Raw genomic sequence first — 19,987 nt, forward strand, 5'->3', positions numbered from 1 at the left:
CACATTGCCACAATCAATGGTAATGCACAACACTGGCATTATTTAAGTATTTCCTGCACTTTCTCTTGTACTCAACAAGTTTGCTATTCTGCATTTAAAGTCACGGCATTCAATAGACCCTGATTAGACACGACAATGAAACTCTGCCATGCACAAAATAAGCAGGATTTAAAGATTAGACCTCAATATTTTAAAAAGTCACAGAAAATCAAGGATTTAAATGAATCAAAACATGCTTGTACCAATTTCCTCAATTTTATTTGAGCAAAAATAAAAATAGAAATAAATAAATAAAAAAAAAAAAAGACAAAAAATATTTTTGCGGCATTTTTTAAGTCAACTAACGTGGAACAAAGCAAGTCCACTGCTATTCATAAATCTTTGCAATGTTTTTAGTGCATTTGGGCTTGTTTTCAGTCTTTTTGACTCAGTTGACTGGCCAACTGAGAAGTGTTTTTTTCCTGGCATCCAAAATGCAAATACAGGAAAAATTTCTGGCATTATTTTCAGAAGTAAAAATACTCTCCTTCCTTGACTGCCATTGTACATGTACAGTTCTTTGGACCAACAGCAATATCACAAACCTCAGCCACCCAAGTAACCTTAGTTTAAATGTTTATCTTCTTACCATGAAATCATAATTATCTTCTGTCCTACTGTACCCCTTTGGTCAACCCAGAAGTCAAAGATAACGAACTTTGGGTCTGAGCTGGAAGTTATTCTCTTTATCAGAGTTTCATACACCTCTTGGTTTTTCTTCTCTGCTCCAGGTTTCTTTTCAAATGGATCCCCACGCTCCTCAATGTCAATTATGCTTTGGTTGTGGATACCCAGGACCAGATAGCCAATTTCATGGTTTATCTGTAACTTTCTGTACTCCTCTATGAAACTATCACATACAGGGATACCTGTGCCTACCTAAAAAAAAAAATGCTGATTATTAAAAAAATAAATGTATGGTCCTAACAGATAAGTGTTTGATCAACATAGTGTTAACACCACTGACTTTAATATGGTACAGGTTTGATTCTACAGCTTTATATCAAATATGGGAGTTTGTTAGTTCTGTTTTTCTTCTAGGAGAGGATGTCAATGGGGACCGCTTTAGGGGTGGATGGGTTAACAACATCTAGGTCCACTTAAAAACTACATCCCTTTCAACCCACTCCCTCCTGGGGAGTGCAAGACTTGTAAATGGGAGCTGCATGAATGGGTCAAACCAGAGATTTTAACACAACGCAGCAATGATTATTTTATAGCAAGTCATCAACACACCAGAAAATCTAAAAAAGATGCACCTTTCTTAATCTTGGACCTTTGCATGTTAGTGCAAACAAGTTTGAACTTACGTTCCTTGAAAGAAAGGAAGCACACGAGACTCTGTGTCCCACATTGAGCAGTTGTAATCATGCACGACCTTCACTGAAATTCTGTTTTTATACTGAAGATGACTCTTGAAATCCACAAAATTACAACAAAAGTTTGAAAGGATAACAGGGTACAAGAAGTTAATAGAAATAACATTTTAACCTACTGACTCCTGGGAGTGAGACCCAAAAGAATTTACTCTGTCCAACATCAGACAATTTACTTGCCAATGGGTGAAAGCTCATGAGACAATGAGTCCAAACAAAGTAAGAAATATTTTTGCAATCTTCAGCAAACACTTACCATGTTGAACCAACCAGCTGCAAGGAGACTCTTAACAAATATTCGTCACTTTTTCTGTGAATTAAAACAACTGTGTGTTAATCTCATTTTCCTGTAGTTCTGAAAATAGTTTTGGATTAACTTTCCGCGACGGTAACCAAAGGTTGCTCTACTTCTTTAGCATACTACCGAAATCACTAAACTGTTTGCACCCCGAAAAAAATGATCAATCGCATTTGAATTTCGACTCGCTCATGTGACCATTTGGAGTGGCCCAATTTGCAACATGTCATTCTTGATGTGACCGAGGCCATGGGAAAATAAAGAAACAGACCACGGCTTAAGATGAATGTGTTTGGAAATGATATGAGGTCACTGATAGTTGAGCGCTGGAGATGTTTCAACAGAGTTCTACTGCGGAAGTTTTAGAGACATAGGATTAAAGTACAAAATAAGTGGTCTTACAGTTTCAAAAATATGGAAGACGTTTTGTCTCGCCTTCGATGTTCCACAATGACTGATAACAACAAGCGAGAAGAGATGTCAAATGTTTTCTTTTAATTTATTTGAAACATTACTGTACTTAAAATCACTTTGATCACTAAAAGAAAACAATTTATTTTTCTTCACGACTGACATTATGATAATTAAATTATTGCTATGTTGCAGATTCATATAATTTTCACAGAGAATTTGTCTTTGAATTTACGTCAACCAAAACAACAACAAGGGATAAAAACTCAACTTATCATTGGATTGAGACTTCGGTATTGATTCCAGGGAACAATTTGTAGATACTGTACTGGTATTAACCCATACAATTTCGCTTTACAAGCATGAAATTTGAAACAAAAAAGCATTAACTGTTTACATTGAACTGCATCGCAAGTATCACATTTTTATTTTCTTTTTGGTCAAGGATGCAAGTCTTTACACTACCTGCTTTACCGATGGTTTGCTTTTTATAAGCAGTTGCACCAAATCTAGTTCTGCATGGCTCTTCCAGGTTTTTCTGTCGACCCTTAGCCGTGTGACGATAGAAGTAAATTTGGGGTGCATGTTTGACAAAACCTGTCTTCCATATTTTTGAAACTGTAAGACCACTCTTTTTGTACTTTAATCCTGTCTCTAAACTTTCCCGGCTAGAATTCTGTTGAAACAGCTCCCCCTCCGCTCACTCACATCACTTTCAAACAGTGGAAAGTTCCTTGTTTACATTCATCTCAAGCCATGGTCTGTTTCTTTATTTTCCCACCGCCTCACTCACATCAAGTCTAGAATGACATATCACAAATCGGGCCGCTCCAAATGGTCTTGTGAGAAAGTTGAAATTCAAATGCGATCGATTTTTTTCGGGGTGCAAACAGTTTAGTGATTTCAGTTATAATAATTCAATTTATTCTGAGATACAAAAGATGTCATTGCTGGTTGCTGTATCAATGTGGGAGTCCCCTTGTTCAGGATAATGTGTTGCGAAGACTACTCCATATTTTGATAACCAAAGATGGATACTTTAATTAGTTACATGATTTTGTAAACTAGTCAGAATTATCACAAATATTGTTTTCCTAGATCTAAAAGTCCAAGTGATCTTCTAAAAGGTTCTGTCTGTTTAAAGGGTTGTAAATTAAAAGAAAAGTTTTCTGAACAACAGTTACAGTGTGAGTTAATCAGGTTTATCTTGAGCTTTTATCTTGAGTTTTGATGCAACAGCAAGGGAGACCATGATAAAGTCCATTTATGCATATGAAGTTGAAACCTTGGATGGGAAGCAACAAAAAAGTTTTTAACCAGAATTCAAAACAAAACTTATCTTGCACACCTAAAGATAGGATGAACGAAAATGAAGAGAAGTACTGCAGCAAAAAGAAGCAAACATTGTAAGAGCCCAGGAAGGGGGTTGCTCCCATATAAAAAGGATGGGGGTTCTTGTCGTACTTTTTAGGGGTTAAAAAAGCGGTTTTGGCACCTCTTAGGATGTTAAGCCTCAAAAGATCCACAGCAGGAGCTTTAGCTGTACCTTTTAGGGTATTGAACCAAAAATTTATGACAGGAGACATTTGACAATTAACTAATTTTTGATTTTGTGTAATTAAAACCCACAATTTGGTACCTCTTACAGGTGAAAAAAGTTTCAAGCCACGCCCACAAGACAGGATCTTAGTACCTCTTAGGAGCTCTTTTCAAAATTTCCTACGAGCACCCCCGTCATTTTATATGGGAGTCCACCCCCAGGTGTAAGAGGTGTGGGTAAAGAAAAAGGGAGAGGAAGATGGGGAGAAAGAGAGGGAAAAATGAAATCTATTTTCCTTCATTCAATAAGTGCAAGTTAGACATGTATGTAATCGATAAGTTTGGTACATGTAAAGTACTTGTATCGTTCTTCAAAACAACTAAACAGTGCAAATGCATAATTGATTTCTTCTGCGTGCATATTAAATTTCCTGTACGGAAATCGTTCCAATATTTAAAATACGCATGCCTTGCCTAGAAAGCCTTGCCGGGTTGCCAGATAACCCCTCTAGATTTTTTTTTTCTAGAATACCAATGAAAGTTTCAAGAACGAAAATGGAACTTAATCTTTCTCCGAACGAAAAAAAACATCGTTTGTTTTATCTTGCGTGACTTTGAGGGCGTGTCACAATGTATAAAGGAAACAAATTCCTACCGGCAAACGAGTGTTGAAATCTCCGTAACGAAGATACATCTAACCTGTGTATACGGTAACCCAACCAAAACGGTATAGTCCGCCGTGTTTTAAAAGTCCTTAGTCACATATCACTTTTATCTAACCTTGTATTTGAAAGAAAACGGGCGAGGTAAATATAGATCGTGCGAGGTGACGACGTGATGCTCCGACAGCGATGTGACCGGTTTTCCCAAACAGTTCACGATTAATGTCGGGTAAAACGTCCGTAGCCTGAATATTAGCACACGAAGTTTCACATCAAGCCTTAACTTTCAATTTTCCTGCTCAATTTCTCTGTTTTAAAGCGGTGTATGGACACACGCGAGTACATTGCAACGTTGCGAAATCAGAACACATTCGAAACCGAACAACAGATCGGGAATGAAATTACAACATGTTGCGATTTTATTTAGTAGATAAAAATTATTTTCTGCCAAATTGGAAAGCAGCAAATAAAACAATACGTATATTTACCTAATGTTCTAATAGGAGGAAAAGAACATACCACACGCCACACTTACCTTACAAAAACGAATAATACTTGGTCGAAATGAATGTGCGAAAACCCGTATGTAGGTGGGGAGGTCGAAATTACTTCGTCCTTAGGTCTCCCCAGTGCCAAATGGCCTCCATAGCTCTTAGGAGGCCGGGCACGAGTCATTGCGGGAGGGTAACACGAGCTCTTCCTCAAATGAAGGATTATTCTTCATTTGACCACTCTGTCCCAGGACTTGTGGTAGCAAATAAAAAGAAAAAAGTAAAAGCTGTCTCTGGCGGCCACCCAAAGCAGGGAAAAGTGCCCTGGGGACGAGGTTGGACTAAATCCAGGAATCGATCCGACATCTTTTTGCCTCGTTTCGAATACGGCGCTTGTCACGGCATCACGTGTGCGACAGCTTCTTAAATTTGCATGAAACATTGTATTTTTGTTATCTACGCCTTGTCATTTAATTGATACCCACGTTATCAGCTTATGAAGCTTACTGATTCCTTCACTTTGTGAAAAAAGGTACCACTAGGCTAAACACAGGAATCTACGCCTTGTCATTTAATTGATACTCACGTTGTCAGCTTATGAAGCTTATTGATTCCTTCACTTTGTGAAAAAGGTACCACGAGGCTAAACACAGGAATCGATCCGTCCATTCATGTGTTCGAAGAACAAAGTATATATCATTGCCTGATAACTTGAGAACTACAGAATCGCTTTCACTGTTTAGAAAAAATCTCAAACGAATGACGCTGTCCTCATACAACTGTAATAGGCTATATCCGCCTCCTCTTCAAAGCGAGTCTAAGAGCAAAGTTTTTGTGATGGTAATTAGTTCTACTTTACTATGAATGAAAACTAATTTCATAAGAAAGACTTCGCACTTAGACTCGCTTTGATGAGGAGGCAGACATGAACTCGGAAGTGACATAAAGTTACTTACTTACGCAAGTAATTCTCAGGCAAAACGGAGCATTCTAATTGGCTGCTTTTTGGTCGGAATTTTACAGTACGGACCATTACCATGGAAACACTTTCTCTCTCGGAAAATTCAAGTTGAAATACAGAAAGTTCTAAAAAACAGGAAAATTTAATGTTTTCGTCACAACAGTACAACTATAGCGAGCGGAATTTAGTTTGACATGTAAAAGGTTACCTTTCAAAGTCGGTCCTTTTTTGTACGGACCTTTAGCCTGTTCTAGGCTCCCAGATAGTAAAGAAAGAGAAAAAAAATGCGTGCGAAAAGTGAGTGGGGGCACGCAGTTGTTTTCGTTTTCCCGACTATGTGGGAGCCTGGAACAGGCTAAGGGCCGATTTACACGATACGATTTTGTCGCATGCGACAAGCTCACGACAGGCCTACGACATGACTTACGATTGTCGCAGCGTTTTAAAACATGTTTTAAAATGCTACGACATTTTTTCTGACGTTCACAACAATCATAAATCATGTTGTGGGCCTGTCGTAAGCCGTTGTCGCATGCGACAAAGTCGTACCGTGTAAATCGGCCCTAACGGACCTTAGGCCAATATTCTTCAGTACAGCCCTCGCGATAACACATCTCACGATAACTCACACATCTCGCGATAACACATCTCACCATTTCGTAAGTCAATCAGTATATTAAGTGCCACTGTATCCTTACTTTTTTCCTTAAGATTCTGAAAATGTGTTGCTTAATTAACACCGGTACCTGACTGACAAAATTTTGAGCTTTGACTTTTATCCAAAGGCCGTTTACTTTGAGTGTAAGTTTTGCCAATACTCACGTTCAAACCTGACCGATTGGACCTCAGAGGGTTGGATCCAGGGAAAAGTGACGTCATGCAGCTTATTATATATGCAAAAGCCGAGTTTAAAAGTCTCATCATCATCAAGTGCCATCTACGAGAAGTAGGTCGGCTATCATGGATCTCCAGCTGTTCCGATCTTCCGTTCCTCTTACACATCCATTATAGGTGTGTCCTAACCGTTCTTTGATGTTTTTCATCCAGGTCTTACAACCCTTTTAAGTCTAAAAGCCCAAAACTCCCGTGCTGCATATTAATGCTGCCGCGTGCACACGCATTCCATTCTTAGGACGCGTTCGATTGACCCTATTCCTAAATAAGAATATGCGGAGTGATGATTAAAACGGTATGTTTGGCGCGTTTCAAAGCAGCAAGAACAATTAAAGTATGTTTGAAATGGCATTTTAGCAGATGTTTGACAATTTTAATGGGAATCTCCGTAAAAACGAAGGATTTTTAAATTATATTCCATGTATTCCTATTCCGGAATACGGTCAATCGAACGCATCCTTAAACTAGTGAGTCTTTGACGTCATTTTCTCCTCGATCCAACTCTATCAAGATCTTAAAGTTAGTAATGGCGGACCATTCAAAAGGAAAATTCCCGTTAAAATAAAGAAGTATCTTTTTGAAATGAAGGCTTAAAACTTTGGTCACTTAGTATTTAGTTAACATAAGATTTAAATCCAAAGAAAAATAAGAATTGAATTTTTTTGGCCACAGTAGCACATTGTAGAAACTTGTAAAGCCTGTTTTACACTGCGACATGAGCATAAGCATAAGCATAAGAAAAAGGTATCGTTTCCATTTTCTAATGCTTATGCTTTTGTCGTTAATAGCTGTGTAAACCGGAGCAACATACACATCCGCCATTTTGGAACGTGGCTTGTCTCATTCTCCTGCGAGTTTCTTGCCTGGAGGTAACTGCGCTTGCGTATGTCACTTTTCTTATGCTTATGCAACAAGTGTGAACTTCGTCATGCTTATGCTTATGCTTGTGTCGCAGTGTAAACCAGGCTTAACGGATCCGTTTACTGAATGCAATCAATGCCGTTAACAATAGTATTAATGTGAACATTGACATTGCGTTAATGTGAACAACTATTCTACGATCGCACTTGCAGTCAAGCTATGTCAAGCGTGACCGGTATCCCGACAAGACTGAAAGGAACTTTCCGAGATTTGAATGGAATCTTGAAGATCTTTCTGAAAGTTGCTACGAAAAATGCACAATAGTTGAACATTAATTTATCAAACGCTTGAAATAGATTTCACTTTTCAAACATCGTTTATTTTATAATAAAACGAAAGTTCATAGCTAACTATTTTCGATATATCAAGGAAATATTCCACGGGAATTTAGATCTCGAGAGCAAAGTTCAAAACTGGCACGCAGATTTGAATACTCGGTTCAAAATTTCAAAACAACTAATCACAAGTAACACAGCTTGACTGTAACTCTAACGTTAATCAGGTCAAGGAATGTGGACTTTGTACAACGGAATTAAACTGGATATGAAACTCTGATATGCGATAACGACGGCGGACTGAGCATAAATCAGAGTAAACAGAAAAACAACGATATTAACCAAGAATGTAACATAAAAAAAAACACTGAAATATTGCGAACTTTAAAGGAAATCGGCTAAAAATCTTTCGAACAGAGTGTAGGCTACCCGTAGCCTCTTGTTTATTGTTGCATTTGACGTTTGGAGAACGCATACTATTCGTGTCGCTTCTTTCTGGGTGGGGTGCAATTTTAGGGGTTGGGCGCTTTCCACTCGCCTCGATGTCGTGCGAGGGCCTCCAGCAAAGGTCAAATTGTATCACGTGTGGGAGAATTCTCCACAGTTATGCAACCCGAGACACAATCAAAATTCTTGTGATGTTACAGCCGTGTTTACATACTCTCACCTAAACACGGCTATTGACCAATGAGAGTGCGCGTACTATCCTAATTGTTTTATAATGTTGTGTTCAAACTGGTTTTTGACACTGCCTGAAAGCGCCCCAAAGATATTTCTGAGCAATCAGTACAATAAAAAAAAAAACTTTACTAGCCTGGATCGAACGCACTTCACCAATCCATGATTGTTACAAGATTAATTTATGTATTTGTGACGTAAGGGCAGATATTGTGCGTTGATTGGCTAAAAGGCACAATACTGGGCGGAAAAAGCTGTTCTTAAGATAGACGGACACCTCGAGAAAACGATAACGCGTGATCCAAACCAAAAAAAAATGGCCGGCGTGAACTCGCGTTTCGCATTTCTGAATCGGAAATATTGAGATTACAATATGATGCTCACGAAAAAATACAAAGAGGGGCCACAAAATTTAGCCTGAAAGTTTTCCAAGGTAAGAGGGAATTTCACATTTTTGCCAACCGACGTTTGACTTCCTTTTCCCAAACGATTATTGCTAAAAATTAAACAATCTTCACGCCAACAATTTGTTTCCCTCGGAGTAATTACACTTTGTACACTGGTTTGACCAACAAAGCGAATTGAGGTAGTGGCTGCAAGTAAACAAGACGAGTTATGTTACAACAAAGCAACGCTCATCTCTTTGAGTCGCCATTGACACTGAAATTGTTATAACAAGACTGCACGTTCTCTTACCGCGAGCAGTTGGTTTCTCCTACGCTTCCCGAGAGGGGAACCACTGCGAGCAACCGTTAGTTTGTTTGAGTGAGCCGCAGTCCACCGTCAAGGACGAATAAATTAAATTTGAACCGTGAAGTGAAGTAAAGCTGTTAGTCTCTCCCCACGGGGCAAGGATAACAAAAATCTGTTAAAAATAGCATTTTTGCCGATGTTTGACAATTTTAACGTGAATCTCCGTAAAACGAAGGATTTTTAACTTATATTCCATGTATTCCTATTCCGGAATACGGTCAATCGAACGCACCCTTAATTGAAACGATCTACCAATGAAGGCCAGCATTTGGTGTCCAAATGTGCAGATTGCTTTTGAAGTAAAAGAACCTTAAAGTACACATCCCGGTCAAACAGAATGAATTGCGCGCATAAAGTGCGAAATCCGTCATTCCTGATGGAATTTACGGTCTGACATACTACACTTTTCCTAAGCAAGAGCAAGATTTTTTAAAGTCTGTGAAATTAAAGCCACCAGATGTCTCTTCTGAATTTGTTAGTCAAGCAAATCAGGTGTTAGACCGAAAGCCGCTGGAATGTAAGTTAGCAATCCTTCTTTTTTTACGGAGATTCACGTTAAATATGTCAAACATCGGCTAAAATGCTACTTTAAACATATTTTTATTATCCTTGCTGCTTCGAAATGCGCCAAACATACCGTTTTACTCACCACGCCACGTATTCTTATTCCGGCATAGGGTCAATCGAACGCGCCCTTAGTGGTAGCCTTAGTGTAAGGGTATTAGCAATAGCCAGCAACCAAGGAACTATTTTCCCATTCTTCCCACGGGTGCATTACTGTTAAATACACCTTTAACATCTATAGTGGCATTTGTTAGTTTTCAGATGCATGACTTGGTAAAACCCGCTGACCAGCGGGACACATTATCCATTCAGGACCTAGATAAACGACTTACAGTAGCTCCCTAGGAGTTCACAGCATGAATGGCAGGCAATAGCTTCGCAATAACAATCCAAATTACTCCAAATTGAGGTCTTCAAATAAAAGAAAAAAGAATTTTACTGCTTTCAAAGTTTTGGCTATGTTAACAAGATCTTACTAGAAACGTTTTTGCCATTATTGCCTTTAAATAAGTCCCCGTAGTGTCTTTTATCTGGATGAAAAACATGGCCAACAGACAATAATCTTTCATAAGAATGATTTTGACAAGTGCTAGACAACTATTCTGTAATGGCTTCTCAGTGTTACAACCGAACAATGATATGATTTAGTTTCCTTCCTGACTTGTCATGTTTGTTACGGACAGTCAAGACTTGACCACTGCCCCTTTCACTGAACCCTTGCTCATGGCTACGATGGAAAGTCGTCAACGAAGAAGGCTCCTTGTGCCAATAGACATGAGGTGAACATGGAAAAAGGTCACAGCGAAGATGTCAAAAGCACTCAAAAAACGATTACGTTTGCCTGGTGGTCATGGCGTGGCACGAGATGATAACACCATATCTGTAGACGGCATTCTGTTTCTAGTGATGTAAACAGTTCTGATATTATTTTGGCAAGGAGAGATTTGACCTTAGTATTTTTCTTGCATGTCACTTCTTCCCCTTGCCACCAGAAAAAAGCGGCTTGCCTTTATCTTTCCCACGTAGCTTGATACCTGCAAAAAAGAACACCGCACGATTCATTCAATAGTACAACATTTGTAATATTCTGCAACACTATACATCATGTAACTTGCACTGTTGGTTATTTGTACAGTTGCAGAAACGATGACATTTTTTCATCATGAGCTTTATGCAAAAACTATCACTTTCTTGAAAAAAGGTTCTCTTTCATAAATTATTGTTTGTAAAAAGTTCCAACCTCCTGCAGCAGTGAAACTGATGTAACAGGCGAATTTAGATAAACAAACAATAAAAACGAATTACAGCATTCCCTTCAGGGTGACCAAAGAGGCAACACTTGCCAAGTTCGAAATTGTGCATCACATCTTGCCAACCAAAGCTACTCTTTGCAGAGATAAAATCATCGAACTTGATAGCTGTCATCTTTGCCAGCAAAGGCAAACACTAGACCATCTTTTTGTTTTTTGCCCAAACATGCAGACCTTCTGGACAAGCTTTTCTCATTGGGTGGAATGTTAAGAACGATGGTTCACCTGATTTGACCCCAAAAGACACAACATATGGCATAACAAATTCATTCAATTCATGGTTCTAAAATTTCTCCATGTGGGCAGACTTTTCACAAATACAGGTACATCCAGGAATGTCCCTAATTACCAGTAGATGCACACAGATTTCATTAAGTGTCAGGAAGTGTCCAGTTGCTCTTCTCCACAACTTCAACATCACTCGTGAATTGGAATACAGACAATAAACGCCACACAGTGTTCCCCAAATGCTGCTCCCCAAATAAATATTTAACAGCTGCATATAACCCAAGCTAAAAATAATGCTAACCTTTACCAATACCTCATTGTTGGAAAGAGGTAGCAAAGGCTTAGACCAAAAGGGACACAAACACGAAGACGCTCTATAAAAGGCATGGTGCCTTAGGCACAATGTGACATGCAAATGATTTATCAATCAACCGTGGATGCAACCGAGAGCTCTGTGATAATTTGTTCAATAAGAAGGTCCCTTACAGCAAAGTGTCCGTAATATGTCATAAAATGTTATGTCGTTCTTTTTTTAAAATCCCCCGTCCCTTTTCTTCGTGCTAAAAATATCTTTTTGGACTTTCCCTCTCTGTGTTGCTGTTTGTTGATCACCATCTTGGATAATTAACCAGTTGTGCTTGAAATGAATAAATTCGAACAAAAGCAGTGTGTGAAGCGCCCCTTTTATAGTCCATCTTCATGTTTAAAGGGACGTTGGAAGTCAAAACTGGGCATGCATCTAATTATGAAGATTTTCTGGACATAAGTGTGCAAATAGGGAGGACTTAACAGACTCAGATCAGCCAAGTCATTCTAAACAAAAGACGACAATATTAGTTTCATTCAAACATTTAAGGTACCATACATTCCAGTTAAGCCAGTTGTGGTTCCATAATTTAGCACATGCATATCTGTACCAAGAGCAAACAAGCCAGGATCTCCAAATGACTTTTGCTTGTAACAATAAAACGACTGCTGTCCTCGATTCTTACCTAGTGCACGCTCAATTTTGCTGAGGATCTGATTATTTGGAATAGCTTTACCAGACTCGTAATCCATAATCACTTGCGGCTTTTCATTTATTTTCTATTAACACAATTTTAAAAAAAAATTGAATCACAATAAATTAATAAGCCTACAGGTAAGTGCAATAAAAGCAACTACGACTTGTACAGGTCTACAGTACTTAAAAAAGAAGCCCAAACAAATTCAGTTAAGGAGCACGAAACGAAATTAGAGTGTGATTGCTTAGGTTGCAACTTTCCCTCCTAAGAGACTGAGTGACAATTAGAGAGCTTACTACATGTCTAATACCATACAATTTTACTTGCCAGTGGGGGCCAGTTTAGATGTGAAAGGGCTAATGGCTTCAGCTCCCATGAATTTCCTTTAGCTCAGAAGTAATATGTCTTAATGAGTTATCAACAGTTAACAGTTACAAGTTTGATTTCTGTTTGGCACACTTGGATTTTTTTCTGAGCATGCTCACCTCATAGCAGAAAATTGGATCATTTCACGAAGGTTCATGAAAAACATTTTGCACATGGTGGACGTGCACTTAGCTTCTAAGCTAAATCACAGGAACTGTAACTCACTTTTTCCTAAATTAAAACCCTTTGGATCATTGTTAATCTTCCCAACTTTATTTTCAATAAAATAATTTTGCTGTTTTACAGCCTCATTTCAAGCTGTAAAACAGTAACCCCATGAATGCTTTGTGTGAGTATTTTTTAATATCTTGCTAAACGTTCACATGCTGTTCAAAATTAAGCTTACTGCTGATAAGTCCTTCTGTGTTAATTTCTTCTCCACTCTTCCCTGCTGAATGAGCTTACCAACGTCAAGGGAAACTTTGTCATCTGTCAAACAAATAGAAAGACAAACATTACTGTACACTCTACTTGTTCATCACAAATTAGAAAACATCATCAAAAGCACATTTTACTGAGACAGACTAGTTATTGTTGAGTTAGGATTTCAAGTTGGATTTCGAGTTGGATTTTCGAGTTGGATTTTCGAGTTGGAGTTTCCAGTTGGATTTTCCAGTTGGGTTTTCCAGTTGGATTTTCGAGTTGGATTCCAAGTTGGATTTTCCAGTTGGGTTTTCCAGCTGGATTTCGAGTTGGACTTTCAAGTTCGATTTTCAAGTTGGTTTTCGACTTGGTCAGTGTAAAATGTAGACTGCAGACCAGGGGTAAAATGCAGACTAAGGTTATAATGTCACTGCTAAAAAAGCCCAAACCCTTTAGAAGTGCTAACCTTAGGCCTAATGAGGCATGAAACAATATTTAGGTTAGGGTTAGCCTGGTTAGGGTTAGGGTTAGCCCGGGGGAGGAGGGGGGGGGGGGGGGGGGGTTACGGTTAGGTTACAGTTAGGGTTAGGGATATATAAAAAATACAGTCTTTTACTGATGGCAAAGACATTATCATCTAATACTTTCACCTACGTAAAGAAATATAAAAGTGTAAAGATACACTTTTATATTTCTTCACGCGCAACCCAAAAGGAGACCTTCACAGCCATATATGATTGCGTTTTGCCCAGAACACCCTAAGTGATACCAAAATCCAGATTTTATAGCCCTAAGCGAGACGACGAGCATCCCTCCCCTTTTCTTATGTGTTAGCACTTCTCAATGACTTCTAAAAAGTTTGGGCCTTTTCAACAGTTACATTATAACTGTGTCTGCATTTTATCCCTGGTCTGCAGTCGACATTGTACAAACACTAACCAAGGCAAAACCCAACTGGAAAACCCAACTGGAAAACCCAACTGGAAAACCCAACTGGATAACCCAACTGGAAAATCCAACTGGAAAATCCAAATGGAAAATCCAACTGGAAAACCCAACTGGAAAATCCAACTCAAAATCCAACTCGAAATCCTAACTCAGTAAATAGGCAACCTCCATTTTACTCCCACAGGTCAGTAGAGTGATGTGTTGTCAAGCAAATTAGTCTTCGAAAAAACACAATTTTAAGGGCTGATTTACACGGTAAGATTTTTGTTGCATGAGACAAGCTTTCGACAGGCCTACACCTCGTCTTCTTGTGTACGTCGGAAAAAAAATTGTAGCATTTTAAACAATTCATGTTTTAAAACGCTGCAACAATTATTGTAAGTCATGTTGTGGGCCTGTCGTAAGCTTGCCGCATGCAACAATAATTGTACCGTGCAAATTGGCCCTATGAATGAGGTACAAACTGTACACAGTGACAACGGCACATTCATTTCTTTATGCACAGTGTAACACTTACGGTGTAATTCTTCTGTCTCTCGGTCAAGTTTAGCAGAATCCTTGTGTGCAGAATGCTGTTTGTTGCCCCCTGCACCATCTAAAATGGAAATAATTCAACACAATCAACCAAGAGTGCCACTTTTGATGGTTAATGCCAAATTCTCAGAATGAGCAGATTGCCCTGTTTCTCCTACATTACTTTTAGGGGCAGGAAAAACATCTACTCCTGGTCTGCTCCAAACTAATATTTCAATCATAATTTGCGCACTGTAACATCTGTCCTACAACTTGTGATGCAACGGTTTGCAGCACTGGCCAATGAAAATCTTCCTTTAACCTCATGTGATCATCAAAAACAAGACAAGTTGCAAGATATGTTGCTTAGTGTAATAACCATCAAGCAACTTGTTTTGCAATGTAAGAACTTTTGTTGTAACGAAAATGCAAGACGAGTTCAATGCAAGAAAAATTGCCGTGTATAACAGCACCTTTAGTCTTATACGGGTTGACCAAATTTATTCTTTATAAAGTAAGGAAGCTGCAACAAACTTTTCCCTCACAAGTTGCCCTTACAAGACCTTGGAATCTTTCTCTTACCACCACCTTACATTTTTGTGTAGTTTCAACAGCTACACCATGTCTTTGAGCTGAAGCAACAGCCTGTAAAGCAAAAGATATTATTCAAAAAGCAATCATTAAGAGAAGTCTTTGAATAGAGGTGGATTCTTCCTGAAAACTGCCTTCTTTCCACTGGATGTTGACTCTGAAGTTGAGAAAATGCTGGGAGAGACTTGGTCCAAGTTGTGGCAACACCTCAGCAAAGATACAACTTCTCAACATGGTAGCTTTCAAATTCAACTGTACTCTCTAATTTCAATATTATTTCATTGCCTTTCCACTTGATCCTCTGCATATTTTACAATACAATTATTAAAATGTCTTTGGAGAAAACAACTTTGCGATGTACAACCCTGCTTGTATCCAGACCTCATGTAACCCCAAGAACTCAGTCAACTCTGAGCAGCACACTTGAGCAACAATTAATTTTAACAACAAAATCCTGATAGAGTGCCAAAAACTATTTGCACAATTTTTCTTTTTTTCCAAAACAAAAGCAAGAAAAACCTATAGCTATTATAATACTTTAACCAATACCTAGACCAGACATTGGGCTTTTGTTCCCACTGTTTTATAATGTGGTTCAATGCAATAATTTTATTGAACTTTGTTAACATTAAGAATAATGGTCTCCCAACAAGTTTTAATAGCTTTCACATGACTTTGTACGTTATTTTGGGTCACCAGCTACTGACTACGTATTTAATTTATTGTTATATGTTAATTGTAACTCTGTAAATTGTGCAGTGCAAATAAATTGTTGTTAAGAAGCATTGGTATTGCATCTGTGGCTTCAATCGCTTTAAGGTTCTTAAATTCTTCGGAAATGGTCAGAATCATCCCAACAGTGTTTGCATTTCTGTCATGGTTTGAAGACTGTTTCTTAAGTAATGTCATAAATTGTTTCTGTGTCCAGTCTTTGCCTATTTATTTGCATACCCCATCCCTCTTCTGGGGGGTTGCTGTTAGTTATCCTTGTTATTACTTTCTTATTAAGCTTTTCTATCACTGAAACACAGTTGGTAACTGGTTTGAACAGAGCAGCCAACTGTTCACATCGTCAAAATTAATTTAATTTGAAAGAAAGGATCTGTCAATCTAAGGAACAAAGTAGCCGACTTCTCTGGGTTGTTGACCAAGCGTGAGGTCAAGATGGCTGGATATTGGCCAAGCTCTTTTTCTTGCGTGTTTGTGGTCGAGGTCCATAAACACACAAAAAAAGAACGAGGCCAATATCCAGCCATCTTGACAGAACAAGCTTAGTCAATAAAGGATTTATCATAGGGAATAAAACACCACAAAATGATCTTTGATCTTGCAGGACCCAGCAAGAAATCCCGAGTGGGCAAAATATATGGGTTATTGATCAAGCGTGAGGTCAAGATGGCTGGATATTGGCCAAGTTCTTTTTTTGCGTGTTTATAGACCGAGACGAAGTCGAGGTCCATAAACAGGCAAAAAAAGAGCGAAGCCAATATCCAGCCATCTTGACAGAACAAGCTCGGTCAATAAAGGATTTATTATGTGACTTAAAACACCAAAAAATGATCTTTGATCATGCGGGACCAAGCGAGAAATCCCGAGCGGGCAGTATGGCTCCATCTTGCCCGCTCAGGTAGCCAATCACAGCGTGGGATTTGGTTCATAATATTATTTCTTCCACTGTATATAATATTCTTTTGAGACACTGGTGCCTGGTATTCTTTCCCTAGCCCTTCTCTGGTGGGGTGGGGTGAAGGGGTTTGTGGCTGGGCTGGGACCACTGCTAGCAAAATGGTTAGCTCTGTCTGGGAAGGTTGCCAGTCAGCCAGTTGCATTTTATGGGGGTACCTGTCCTCCATTATTTTGTGACAAACACATGGAAATAATTCCAAATTACTTTAAATGCCACTTACAAGAAACGAATTTACCTAAAAATAATATTGTTCTCCTTGTGCTTGTTGTGTCGTATTGAAATGTCTGTGTGTTATTGCGGGAGATTTAAAGACATTTGGGGAAATTACACTTTACGGAGGTTTCGCTCATGAAATGTCAAGTCATTCTTACGGCGTTAAATAATGTACTTTAATCGACTTGTTTAATGAAACCATTTTTTTCGGTTCTTCAAAACTAGCTGAACTATCCAGGGACTGAATCTGGGGGGAAAATGTTGAAGGTAGGGGATAGAATCGTTCACGTTTTACAAGGATCTTTGACATTTGGTCGCTTCACGTTGCACATTTGGGGAAATCGAGAAAGAAATCAAAACGTAAGCTTACCTAAGATCAAAAGAAGGAAATTTGGGATGAATGTTTGAAAGCCACAGGATAGTAATTTCTAAAATTAAAAAACGTTACCTGCTTCGATCGCATTTCAGCTGCTCGGGGTGCTTTCTTCCGAAGGTAAGTTACAGTATCCCAGTCTGATTCAGCCATTTTTTGGGGGAGAAATTTCGTTTTCTTGTACAACGTAACTCAAACTGAGGTGTTCACGCCAAATGTTTACGACGCAAAAGTGAGGATACGCATGCGCATTTCTTCAAAAGCTGACCAATGAATGGTAGGCTCAGGTATATGCCATTGTTTATGCCTTGTTGCATCAGCAAGTGCAAGGTTTCGTCAGCATTTTTTCTGTCAGATCTTGTCAGGTCATGTTTTTTTCCATCCCCTATTTACGACATTCCCTTTGGAGAATGTACATATCCGGGGATATGGGCATATTCGTGAGAAACCAAGGAATTTTCATGGAGGCAGAAGAATGCTAGGCCCGCCGCCTCCTGACGAGTGATGGTGGAACTTTTGTTTATGCATACATGACCTGACTCGTAGACACATCCACAGTGAAGGAGCCTGATTCTTTCAAAACGCTGCTTTCATTCCCCGGGTTTCATTCATTGGACATCTTTACCCAAAAGAGCCAACAACTTCAAACGGCGTTTAATGACTAGAGTGAAGAGGTAAATGGTCGCTTTATTAAGTTGCATTAACGCCGTTAAAGCTGACTAATCAATGCTCTAGCCTCTACCTTGCTCACGTTTATCAGTTAGCCAGTTTGCAATTAACTCAAGAAACGCAGTGAGGTTGGTGTTAAAGTATTAAAACCGAGGTCAAGACCCTGTGACTGAGTAACGGGTAAATTTTGTGCCTTGTTGAGGTAGAAATAAAGCACTGCTGTAAGTTATTTTTCTTCGTACGTAGTAAGGAGGTTGGTTTCAACGAGCTTTCTTCTTGAATCACTATTTTTGAATTTGATCAAACATAAGCTTACACATTGCAAATTTTATTGCGTCACCGAGCCAAGACTCACTCTTTGGGTATTGAAGATTGAGTCCAGAATTCGAAGACAGTCTGGACATGTGCTGTTGAGCCGTGTTGACTCTTGCGCTAAACTAGAATCAGTCCAACAATTTCTAATTTCAGTTGGGTATGCGCAATCTGTTAATTGGACAGTAATTTCAAGCGCTCAAAAATGGATTTTTGCAATCGATGTCATCAGTTTTTATATTATCATACCCTTTAAATGCATAAAATCTTATTTTACTGTAATAACAATCGATTTATTTATAAGTAGATCAAGGTTATCTATTTGAGCATAAGTTCTCAGAAGATTAAAATAAAGTTCTGCTAGGCATGTGGATATCATTATGTTTAGGTTTGGTCAGGCTGCCTGCAGGGGAGTCTGCTGTTGCACACGACAGTCTTCTTAAGTGTCCATAAAATATCTAAGTTCTTCCTTGGTGCTAACATGAGTAGATCCACATACTTTTTGATGTGTCTCACCGGATGTCTCCGCCCATGCGACAGTTCCCACAGCAAAACCTTTCTGGTAGAACGTTTGGAAATTATGCATTTCAAGAAAAATTATTGTAGATCCACATACATTTTGATTTGTGTCTCACCGGATGTGTCCGCCCATGTGGCAGTTCCCACAGAAAACCTTTCTGGTAGAACGTTTGGAATTTCAAGAAAAATTCTTGTAGCCGGCTTACCTTTCATTTTCCAATCTAGCAAAAAAGGCATAAAACTTTAATTACTTATGAACATTGATAGAATAAGAAACAAATCATACTCTTTGTTCATATAACAGGTGAACTGACGACCAACTGGAGAACCTGGCTTTATATTAGTTTGCCTGCATTCCGGAGAGGTACACTAAGTGACAATATTCTTCTGATATGTCCACTGCTAAAAGAATATGGGAAAGTCCAGAGAAAAGAAACTTTTCCATTTCATCAAATACGGAAAACTGAATCGTGTCCGATCACTTCTCAAAAAACAAAAGTCATCTGGTTTAACTGACATCACTGATCGTCAAGGAAGGACCCCACTGCACATTTCTTGTCTGGTTGGAAATAATGCAATAATGAGGGTGTTGTTAAAAAATGGAGCTGATGTAGAAGCTGTAGATAGCAAAGGAAATACCCCTCTTCACCTGGCTCTGAAATACGCTATAGAGACTGGGAAGTTCTCTACATTCACTGACTTAATTGTACCATTACTCAACATCTGCGGAAGCCATATTCTTGACTTGAGAAACAACAAAGGGAAAACTTCCAGGGAATACTTAAGTCTTCTGCAAGGAGAGTATGACCAACAGTGGGAAGAAACAAGAGCTCAAAGAAAGCAGCAAAAAGGAACGAATAACACTGAATCATTAAAAAAGGAGGAAGATCTAGAGTGGGAAAGGAAACTTTGCTTTGAAGCTGGGCAAGAAGATTTTTCAAAGTATCATGATGAGGAAGGTGACATGGA

The 19,987-nt window shown here is 38.8% G+C and overlaps 2 protein-coding genes and 1 long non-coding RNA gene across 6 annotated transcripts in view; 1 reads left to right on the forward strand and 2 right to left on the reverse strand.

Moving 5' to 3' along the window:
- Positions 1 to 597: 597 nt before the first annotated feature.
- LOC137993215 (uncharacterized) lies at positions 598 to 5,619 on the reverse strand. 3 transcript variants are annotated; one of them, XR_011121831.1, is made up of 3 exons: positions 5,403 to 5,619; positions 1,672 to 1,725; positions 598 to 918 (listed from the first exon to the last, which is right to left on the reverse strand). It is a non-coding gene; the product is annotated as an uncharacterized lncRNA (long non-coding RNA). The 3 variants fall into 3 exon arrangements; XR_011121832.1 differs by lacking the exon at positions 5,403 to 5,619 and adding an exon at positions 3,309 to 3,331; XR_011121830.1 differs by lacking the exon at positions 5,403 to 5,619 and adding an exon at positions 4,861 to 4,950 and having other exon boundaries at positions 599 to 918.
- Positions 5,620 to 10,280: 4,661 nt separating this feature from the next.
- LOC137993218 (endothelial differentiation-related factor 1-like) lies at positions 10,281 to 17,753 on the reverse strand. Of its 2 annotated transcripts, XM_068838924.1 has the most exons (6): positions 17,594 to 17,753; positions 15,248 to 15,299; positions 14,659 to 14,736; positions 13,177 to 13,259; positions 12,393 to 12,486; positions 10,281 to 10,896 (listed from the first exon to the last, which is right to left on the reverse strand). In XM_068838924.1, exons 1-6 carry the CDS (start codon positions 17,669 to 17,671, stop codon positions 10,832 to 10,834), a joined length of 450 nt encoding a protein of 149 aa, XP_068695025.1. In that variant the 5' UTR covers positions 17,672 to 17,753; the 3' UTR covers positions 10,281 to 10,831. The 2 variants fall into 2 exon arrangements, with proteins under 2 accessions (XP_068695025.1, XP_068695026.1); XM_068838925.1 differs by lacking the exon at positions 12,393 to 12,486 and having other exon boundaries at positions 10,665 to 10,896; positions 17,594 to 17,751.
- A 300-nt stretch (positions 17,754 to 18,053) lies between these two features.
- The window catches only part of LOC137993216 (NF-kappa-B inhibitor-like protein 1), a 3,299-nt gene continuing 1,365 nt past the window's right edge, over positions 18,054 to 19,987 (forward strand). Inside the window, exons 1-2 of the mRNA XM_068838921.1 lie at positions 18,054 to 18,192; positions 19,323 to 19,987. The exon at positions 19,323 to 19,987 is cut by the window's right edge and continues 1,365 nt beyond it. Of these exons, the coding sequence (XP_068695022.1) occupies positions 19,431 to 19,987 (557 nt within the window). The 5' untranslated portion in view covers positions 18,054 to 18,192; positions 19,323 to 19,430. The remainder of the gene's footprint in view (positions 18,193 to 19,322) is intronic.

Source organism: Montipora foliosa, chromosome 2 (genome assembly GCF_036669935.1).
Source record: "Montipora foliosa isolate CH-2021 chromosome 2, ASM3666993v2, whole genome shotgun sequence".
Classification (NCBI taxonomy): domain Eukaryota; kingdom Metazoa; phylum Cnidaria; class Anthozoa; order Scleractinia; family Acroporidae; genus Montipora; species Montipora foliosa.

Coding starts and splice junctions, on each gene's coding strand:
- LOC137993218 (XM_068838924.1), bottom strand. CDS start 17,671: ATGGCTGAATCAGACTGGGATACTGTAACTTACCTTCGGAAGAAAGCA. Junction 15,300..17,593: donor CTGAAATGCGATCGAAGCAG/GTAACGTTTTTT, acceptor TTTGCTTTACAG/GCTGTTGCTTCAGCTCAAAG. Junction 10,897..12,392: donor CAAAATTGAGCGTGCACTAG/GTAAGAATCGAG, acceptor TCTTTTTTGCAG/GTATCAAGCTACGTGGGAAA.